This window comes from Pundamilia nyererei, unplaced genomic scaffold (genome assembly GCF_000239375.1).
Source record: "Pundamilia nyererei isolate P.nyererei 1_Seehausen unplaced genomic scaffold, PunNye1.0 scaffold00001, whole genome shotgun sequence".
NCBI classification, from domain to species: domain Eukaryota; kingdom Metazoa; phylum Chordata; class Actinopteri; order Cichliformes; family Cichlidae; genus Pundamilia; species Pundamilia nyererei.
The window spans coordinates 5532188-5542301 of record NW_005187402.1 but is presented as its reverse complement, the minus strand read 5'-3'; the positions used below and the strand labels follow the sequence as shown (position 1 = coordinate 5542301).

Below are 10114 nucleotides of genomic sequence, written 5' to 3'. Positions count from 1 at the left end.
GTTGGGAGTAGCTGCAGGCTATAGTCATAATGGCCTTTCTCTCTCTCTCTCGCTTTCCTCTTCTCTGAAGGCAGGGAGTTTCCCTGAACTAGTTTGAAATGTCCACAAAAACCAGCGTTACGCAGCATAAAGCAAGTTTAGGGCTGATCGGTAGCAGGAATGTTGCTCTTTAAGACTTATTTTACGATGAACCCCGTGATGGTGAGAAGCACTTATGGTCCTGGAAGCAAAACTGCTACTCAGACTTTTTTACCCCCCTTCTCTTCTTTTTTGACCAAACAGCAAAAACGCTCATCGCTGACATCTTTAACCGATAAAACACGCTTACGCTCAAGATCATTACTCATCATGTCTGATGTGGTGTCACAGTCTCAAAATTCGTGGATTTCCTATCACTGCAACCCCCCTCTACACCCTCTCTGTACGTTTGGCCCTGCTCAGGCTTGGCTCGGCTCGGGGCAGACCAGCTGCAGAAGTCTGTCTCCTCTCCTCTCTCCCCTCCTCTGCTCTCAGTGCTATCAGGTTGCCACTCCTCCTCCTCCAGCCCATTACACAGGCCTCTTTATGCTGCGCTAAAAGCTGCTCATGTTCAAACACTCCTGGGAAAAGCTCCTTAAAAACATGTCAGGATGAGAGGCCCTGTCTGGTAAAATATTAATAGGAAGTTAATTGGTTGTTAATGGACTGGTGCTTGGGTAGGAATCACCCTCCATTAGATAGGCCACTGAAACACCCCATTCAGGGGTGTCATCTTACCACCTCCACCATCTAATTGGTTTCCGGTCACCGTAGCAGTTGTGTTGCGGTAACCTGGTGTTAAAGACATTATCGCTTGAGTTTTATATAAGCTCTGGCAAAGAAAGTATTGTACCAAGCGCAAAGCGCGTTTCCCCACCACTCTGGTATTGTGGGTGTTCAGTTACTTTGGGGTCAAGCTCGGCGCGCCCTTTCTCTTTTAATTGGGCGCCCTTTTTGTCTTTCCTCGTGTTAATCTTTCCTTCTTCTACACATAAGGAAATAGTTTTAACTTTTGTTGTTTGTGGTCAGAGTCACTGCGCTTTCTGTGGTCGTCCTTACCCGAAAGGAAAAAAAATCCCCTCCTCTCTCAGAGCAGACATATAATATTGATGCGGAACAGACTCGGAGAAACACAAAAAATCAAATGGAATCCAAACTAAGTTCAAATGTCGACTTCAGCGCATACATTTTTGATCATTGCAAACCTACCAGATGCAATTCCCTTCAAGGGAAGCCACAGGGGCACGCCGAGCAAGGGACGTATTTAGAAATAAGTGATATTTCAGCGTGTCTTTCAATCCCGACTTCGTTCAGCTCCGATTCATTTATGAGAGGGACAAATACTTGCTGAAAGAGGTGGTTCAGGAAATGGGACTAAAAATGGCGGCAGAGGTTACCCAGACAGCTCGTTTTTATGGATGAGGCTTTCAAATGTACCACGTAACTAAAATGAGCCAGCTCTTAAAGTAATCTCATTGTTTATCTAGACTTACAGACGTTATGTAAATGCTTTATATATACTGTTTATAGTGTCTCATACCTGAGTCTTTCTCTGGAAAAGGAAAGAAAAACATTTTTTAAATCAGTTATTTCAACATCACAGCCTGGTTAAATGTGAGGGTCCTACACTCAACATTTATATTAAGTTTTTCAATCCTGAATCATGCTTTTCATGCAGCCTTTACTTGCTGTTACTCTTTAATGCACTCAAGTCCACTCTCGTGCCTCGGTCTATTTAATGGTAACCTCACTCAAACATTGAGTGAACCCGTGTCCAATTACATTACAAAGCAAATGTCAATGGATCCAACAGATGTTGTGCTACTACACAACTTCCAAGTTTCATTTCACTGGTGCAGGTTATCGCAGTCGCCACTAGATGGTAGCGAAAGGCTGGAGTTACTGATTGGCAGACAGGCTCAACTGATGAAAGAAATCCTCCAGGCCTGCTATTAAATATCCAGCTCTGTGCCGTGTTCTGCTTTAATGTATTACTTGACTGGATGGAGAATGTGTGATAATCCCGACTGTGGGTAATGCAGTAGTAGAAATGTCTGCCTGATGTTTCGTTCGCCCTGCTCAGCCAGTTAAACTCCTCGCGGGCTTGAATTGAATGAGGCGGAGGGGAAAAACTGGAATATTCACCCGTATAATCATCAAGACAATGAGATTAGCAAAAAAGAAAAACCCAGCAGGTATGCACTCAGACTTTGGCTTTATTTTGTTTTATTACATGTCAAGCTGTAAATGTTGCAACAATAGAGCGGGTTCTTGGCTGGACCTTTAGCAAAAACTGTCATAAGCTACGAGGATTACATGGTAATACACAACAAAACATTTGCAAAGAACACTTTAGGAAACTGTAGAAAAGTTACAACAGTATGAAACGTCCACTGTGGAAAAACTTTACTTTAATAATATTTGGCACTGAAAAACCTTTTTTTTTTCCTGATAAAAAAAAAAAAAAAAAGTCACCCGTGGTGTTTCTCGACTAATGGAGTCATTTTGTCCAATTACGTCCTTCACTGTGACTGCTGTGACCTTTTTGGCATCAAAAATGGATAAATATACATTTGAAATTGGTGACGCTCCAGTCGCACCTTGAAAGTGCTTTCATTTTGACAAAACAGAAATCTAGTAATAGTCCGATATTTTTTTAATAGATGATGACAGCTGTCAAAAAATGTTTTTATATGCCTCCGGGCCAGATAGCTTTGCTTCCAAGCATGAACGTCACAACCGCTTATTAACTGTCAGTCACTGATTTATTAATTTTTTTCCTTTTTTCATCTCAGGTGCACACAGTAACATTCATTGTGAAAAATAGCTAGTTCAAAATGTCATGCTAATGCACACAGACAAGCTACCGGGATGTGCTGCCTTCAAACTTGGCCCCCTGCACCGCACGCCCCAGAAGAGTTTGTGATTATCCACATGAAGAGCCGAAGAAGTTCACATGCCATGAGGTTCACCATTAGTATGTGGACAGAAATGCATGCAAGTATTTTAATCAGCCCCCGAAAAGCATTTGTGTATGTGCGGGATACATTCAAACAGGCAATAAGAAGAAGAAGTGAGAAGATGAAATCAAACTACATTAGACTGGAAGAATGTGCTGTCTGCCCTTCTGTTAACATCTGCCTACACCTTGACTGCACCCTACTCTCAGGACAGAAGTGTAAAAATCATTGAGAACTCTTTCCGGTCGGTGTGGCTGATGAAAAGACAGTCTTGGAGACTCTCACTCACTAGGCCGCGTTGTGGAAAAGGATGGGCTTGACCATCCCAGAGAGGATTTTGGGCACGTGGACGCTCACAATCTCCGAGATCATCTCTGGGAAGCTGACGTGCATTTGCATGGACTGAGCTTGGATGAACAGATCGTAGGTGAACTGGTGTAATTTCCTCACAACCTATGTCAAGAGACAAACATGATACATACATGTGTTGGGGTTATTAGAAACAAAGAGATAAATAAATATGTAATGTGGAAAACATGTAGATGCTGTCTATTGTCCCTGTATAATAAAGACTAAAAATGCCCAAATAATAATACGAATGAACAAAAACAAACGAGACTTTCATGGCACAGCTTAAGAGGCGGTTTTAGGAGATAACACTTATTGTGACACTAAGCTCCACAGACAGGGCAAAGCTGAAGGAGTCCTCATCAACTCTGATCTTCTTCCTAAAGGGCCCTTCCAGACAATCTCTGGCTGCCTTCCAGCTCAAAAGCCACAAAGCCGAGCATTTAAAGGTAAATCCACAGTGAAAGACAGGAGGCTCAATCTGTTGTGGCTCCTCTCCACATAGCGCTTTAACTCTTCTGGTCATACTCATATAATGATGTAAGGGGTTTTTCCTTTGATAGCTAATTGTTCTCATCATTGAGATAAAAGTACAAAAAGAAAAAAAAAATCCTAAAAAGGGTTAAAAGTAGTGCATTTACACCCCCTAGTGGTTGCACATCTACATCAACACACTTCCCCCTCCTAAACCTCAGTAAGGATGAGATGAGTGATTAGTGTGTATTACAACAACAAAAGAAAGTTCACCAAATAAAAAGAAAATAAAAATGCAAGAAATGCACATCGAGAAGTCGTAACAGGAAAACTACATGTGTTTTTAAGTAGATACACCTGCGTACCTACAATACCACGTCAGTCTTTTACGGCTTAGAGGTAAAAAGGAAAAAATATTATTAACAAAATAAACAGAATATAAATCTAGAAACATTAAATACACTGATGGCTATCAGCGTGTGTCTTATTTAGGGTGAATTTAAACTAAATTAAAGACCTTTTATTACTCATTCGAATCTACCTCAAATGCCTGGACTTGGACTTTTATGCCTTTTTTTTGGTTCATAATCTTTCCATTTTCTTTTTTTACTGAAGGTCACAGCACAACTTGACCTTTCTATATTTTGTTAAAATATAATAAAAAGCGCTTTTAAAAAATCTTTTTAGGTGTTGCTGATTTTGCTGGTATTGGGTATATATGTGCACAAATGTTTGACAGAAATAACAATGAAACTCGTTAATCAACCTTCTGCATGGTCGCGCATATGAAGGCAAATCTTATGAACCTGCTTTTTTATTGCTTATGCATTTGTTTCGAGGTTTAACACTACTCTTATGACATCAAGTCAAAATTATGGCCACAGATTAAAGTGTTTTGTGTGTGAATAGGTTCATGTGGCTTGTAGTGAAAAGTGTTTTGAGTGAGAGTAGAAAAAGCAGTCAGATGCAGTCAAATTCAGTCAGAAGTTGGAAGTAAGGAAGTACAAATACTTTTTATACTTAATACTTTTTCTAGCAACTTTTTACTTTTACTCACTAGATTTTTAAACAAATATCTGAACTTTCTACTCCTTACATTTTCAAAACAGGCTCGTTACTTTTGTTTTAAAATGATCATTTATAGCGTTTACACTCGGGGTTAAAGTGGACTGATAGAAGTGCAGGTTCACGGTACGCGGTACAGCATCTAGCTAGCGCTGCAGAGGAGGACAAAGCAGGAAGGAAGTGACATGTTTTTTGGTTTTCTGGTGGTTAAAAGGTGGTAATTTCAAATTCAACGTTTCTATCAGCTAAGATAAGAAAGACAGGACAGGAAGAAGAGAGGTTTGAAGGTAAGGACTGCTCAGTAATACTTGATAAACTGCAAATTTAAAGCTTCATTTTAATCACATATTGGATTTGCATATGATATGTTTTGATAAATTATGTGTTTTCATGTTGTGAAATGTCCTGCAACACAAACTAAGCTAAACTCATTTTGTGTTGCATGAAAATATTAGGTAGTTTCGACTTTTAATTCCCTGTCACTGCACAACAGATTGAAACTGAGTGGATTTCTTAAAGTTAGACTCTAGATTCAATAGCATTGGTATTCTCATGTACTAACATTATTTTATTATATTATTATAGTGCAAAGTTCAATTGCCTTTGTCCAAAAATGCTTTTTCACGTTTACTTGAGTAAAGTTGTTTCAGTGCTTCAACTTTTACTGTTTTTTTAACAAATGTATCTGTGCTTCTACTTAAGTAAAGAAAGTCTGTACTTTTTCCACCTCTGTATTCAGTCATGTGAAAACAGCCCATAATTTGGTAGCTTGTAAAACCACATTAAGCAGCAATAACTCAAAATAATAATTTTCTGTATGACCTTTATCAGCCTCTCACATAATTCTGGAGGAATTTTGGCCCTGTGTTCTTTGCAGCATTGCTTCAGTTCTTTGAGGTTTGCAGGCAATTGTTTAAGCACAGCTTGCTTATGTCCTGCCACACCATCTCTGTCAGGTTAAGGTCTATACTTTGGCTGGGCCTTTGCGACACCTTGATTATTTTCTTTGTGAGCCATTCTGTTAGAGATTTGTTGCGGTGCTTGACTCTAGAAACCTTTGGTATACTGAAGAGTTCATGTTGAACTCAATCACTGCAATGTGTCCAGGTCCTCCGGCTGCAAAACAAGCCCAAATGAGTACTATGCATTATGACCAAACATCTCCAGTTGAATTTTTTTGACGTTGAAAACATTGTTTCTCAAAATCTCCAGAAGCAAAATATTCAGTTGCACCTTTTCGAATTAAGTTATCCTGCCATGTTCTTTTTAGAGAGAAGACTTTCTCCTGGCACCCCTTCCAAACAAGCTATACCTTTTCAGTCTTTCTCTAATTGTGCTGCCGTGAACTTTAACATTTAACATTCTCACGGAGGTTTGAAAATTTGCTGGGACGTCCACTCCTGGGAAGACTGTGGCATTGTGTTAACACACATGAACGCTTTCACAGAGCTACTCACAAAGCAGTAAAGGCCTCTTTAAACTTTATTTTTCACATGACTGTAATTAGCAGTTCATTTACTGTGTCTGGGTTATTCTTCAGTCCATATAAATCATCTATAAATGGAAATCATCTTATTGGCTTTAATACAGCAGCATCTGGCACCACTATTCTTTTATAATTGTTAATTATCATGGTAGGCTGTTATGGATTAGGCGTTTCAAGGAAGCAAATCTCAAATCCAGGTTATCATATAATCCGAAACACAGATACACAGTAGCTAAAAGAGAATAAAAAAATAACAGGCTTAAACCTGTGGAGAAAACAAGGGCTTAGATATTAAATGCAATGTCTGACAGACTCGGTTGAATGAATCCAGCCGTGAAATTTTAAAACAATAAAAATCTTGCTTGTGTGTTCATAATAAGTTTACAGTTGTATTGCAAGCCTGTATAGTGTTGTGTCTGTCATTTTATGCGAGAGGAAGGAGCATTATTTTAAGATAAGATAAGATAAGATAAGATAGAACTTTATTAATCCCTCGGGTGGGTTCCTCTGGGAAATTCGATTTTCAAAAAGCACGGCACCGACAGAAGTTACAGTTACAGAATATTATATATATATATACACACACACACATACACACACATATATAAATACAGAGAAAAATATAAATAAACTATACGAAGGGGATAAATAGAATAAATAGGAATAAAACTAAAAATACAAGTAATTTGCGCTCACTCTAAAAAAAATGACATGTGCATCCATGTCCAGTGTCACAGCATGGTGCATTTTTTGGAATGCGGTTGTGTGTATTACCGACTGGAGGTAGTCCAGCAGCTGCGTGAGCTGAAACAGTCTCTGCGTGCGGGTGGTCTCTCCGTGGTGGCTGGCCAAACGGTCTAGCTCCTTGATGTAGGAGGTCCGCAGTTTGTCAAAACAACTCTGGCTTTTCAGGCCCTGCACTGGCACTGTGACCACAAAGCCAGAACACAACAGTAACTCTCACAGACTTTATCCAGCCCATCAATTCTCTAAAGTATGGCTGTACTCTATTGCAGTTGTATTTCACATGTTGAGTTGACATTCGCGTCATTACTCATGGTCCCGGGTGACTCACTGATGCTGAGGAGGACCAGGGCCTTCATGCAGAGGAACTCCTCCTGGGTAACCTTGAGCATGCACAGCCTTTGGGATAGTAGCTTCATCCTCACACAGTGTTCATACATGCTGGACACTTGCATCCGCTGGCTGTGAGGAGGGATAAAAAAGAAAAAAGGGGGAAAAAAGCGTGACACAGGAGGAGGGTCACGTAGTGAGAAATGTAGAAAGGAGTCGTTATTGGGGACATGAAGGGGAAAAAAGGAGAGAAAAAAGGCACCAGAGGTGAGAAAAAACGAGTTAGATGGATAATGGAAAATAGAGAACGACAGTGAGGCACTGAAAAATGAGGGTCAGCAACAAGGGCATGCGTATCCATTACTATGCAGGTCAGAAGCAGCCTAATAGAGTGACATGGGTGTAACACAGACAGAATGAGTGCTAACGTCACGCAAAACACTGACCAATTCAGAGCTGCCATGAGAGTTGGCGAACATCGTCATACCTTCTTTGTTCTTGACACAACAATTTACTGATAACAGCCTGGGGGGGGGGACTCATGTGCAGTGATTTTTGTGACACAAACTCTGTTGTCTGGGTTTCTTTTGGGAGTAGAAAGAAAAAGACAAAGGCTGGAGTTGAGGTGTCAGAAACATTTTGATAAGGGGCCGAGGAGGTGAGGTTGGAGTGTAAATTAAAACTTGTCAGAGTGGAAGTTCTTGGACACTGATGAATGGTTATGCGATGATGAAAAAGAGCAAAGCATTTGAGACGATTCCCTCCGCCAGCCGCATTTATCAAATGCAAAGTGACGGGTTTGCTGGTGTGCCCGGAGAGACATTCGCTGTTTGTTTTCCTCCTGCCGAAAAACACCAGAAAAGTGTCGCACCGTGCCTTTCATCGCATTTCACGATGACAAGTGAAGTCTCATGGCATCGCAGCAAACCCCATGCCACAGTGATAATTTCTCATTTCTTAGTTTGATAAAGATTTTGTGTCTCCTTTTTTGTGAATTCGTTGTTTGATGTTAAATTGAATATTTTCTGAAACTCACTCATTGAAAACCAGGTCTGGAGCAAAGTACAGCATAGAGCTGTTAGTCAGCGTGTAGGATCTCCAGCCTAAGGCAAACACCATCACCCCCATCCATGACAGCTGAATCAGTGACATCTGGTCATCCACATACAGGTCCCGAAACCCTGTTAACAAAAGTCGCTGTTATCAAGCTCTCCTCAGGGTTAAGCATTCACAGTTTTATTATTTTTAAAAAAAATCAGCTGATTTGGCTTAATTAAATAACTGTTGAGGCAAACATGGAAACAATGATGGCCATTCTCAGCCTTCCTCTATTTTATCTTTTTTGCTTAAATGGGAAACATCCCCCTCTAGTGGCTAATATTTGAACAACTTTGTTTGTTTTGCATGGACACTAAACCAGCGCAAACTTCTGGAAAGGTATCTCATCTTTTGACCTAGATACTGAGGCCTTGCTCAGTGCTGGCAGATTAAATACATTTCCTAACAGTGGTACTGCTCATCCAAACCGCAGGGAATTCTAATGTCATTTTTGATTGAATTACGTTTATTTCTTCTCAAACTGCCCATTTACCATCCACTCTCTTAGTCAAAGTTGTTTACAAGTCTGATCTTTCAGGGTTTTGCTTAACAAGGAATACAAGTGGTATGTTTGACTAGAAACCAAAACGGAAGCAGCCATGGAAATGTGCTCCCTACCAGATTCTCTGGAAGAGCTACTTGGAATTAATTACCTTGGCTCAGATTAGTTTACCTGGTATTGCCTTGGCCCAGTGGACCACGGTTACCAGCTGCCGTTCTCCCAGCTCGTTCAGGCTGGTGAGCAAGGACACGGGGCTGTCTGGCTGGGCAGGATCATGCCCGGCATTGACCAGTGCTGGCTCAATAGCCTGTAGGATGCTGAGCAGCGACAGGCAGGAGTGCAGGGGTGGGGGGATGGCCGCAACCAGGGCCTGGGAAGCTGCTCGAGATATGTAGATATGTAAAAACAACATGAAGCAGAAAGTGTGGCAAGATCAAGTCTTTTCTGGCAAAAGTAAATTTAGCGTTGAATAAACGTGACATTTGAGCTCTGTGCAACTAATCCTTACCACCTTGAGCCCTGACAGCTGCATTTCTGGACTCCAAGACTGCATCTTTCTTCGCTGCCCTCTCTTCTTTTTCTCCGTGTCCCCAGCTAGCTGGCTGTTGCTCCTCTTCTCCATTACTCGCCTGCCCGGTTCCCTTCAGCCTGCGACCTAGAGAGATGATTCTGTTAGAATTCAGCTGGAGGGCTTCTAATCTAATAAATGTAAGGAATCTGACCATGCTGACCTATTTTTTTAAAACTGCAAAATACTTTCCTTTATTTATGTCTCATTATTTCCTCGTCTCTGGTAGCTCACCTTTAAGGCTCATTCCCGACATGAAGCATCTCTTTAAGCGACACGACGCGCAGTTCTTCCGCCTCAGTTTGTCGATGGTGCAGTCGTTTCGGCTGGCACACAAGTGGTTCTGCTTACCTGGAGGCACACAAGAGTGCTGGGGGATGAGGAGTGCGAGTTCAACAATGCCTAGGCTTCCACTCATAGCAACGATATGTGGGCGTTTACTGATAACAAATAACTCGACCTCATAATGTCAGGGTCACTGTGCCCTGTCTACAGGAGAGAGCAAGTGGGTGTAAGAAATT

At 41.1% G+C, this 10114-nt stretch overlaps 1 protein-coding gene across 1 annotated transcript in view; it reads right to left on the bottom strand.

Annotated features, from left to right (window-relative positions):
• Positions 1–2222: 2222 nt before the first annotated feature.
• Positions 2223–10114, bottom strand: part of LOC102212086 (glucocorticoid receptor-like) — a 10199-nt gene continuing 2307 nt past the window's right edge. The window contains 7 exon segments of the mRNA XM_005719553.2: positions 2223–3431; positions 7126–7277; positions 7427–7557; positions 8462–8606; positions 9197–9403; positions 9534–9680; positions 9828–10006. Coding sequence (XP_005719610.2) covers positions 3267–3431; positions 7126–7277; positions 7427–7557; positions 8462–8606; positions 9197–9403; positions 9534–9680; positions 9828–10006 — 1126 coding nt within the window. The 3' untranslated portion in view covers positions 2223–3266.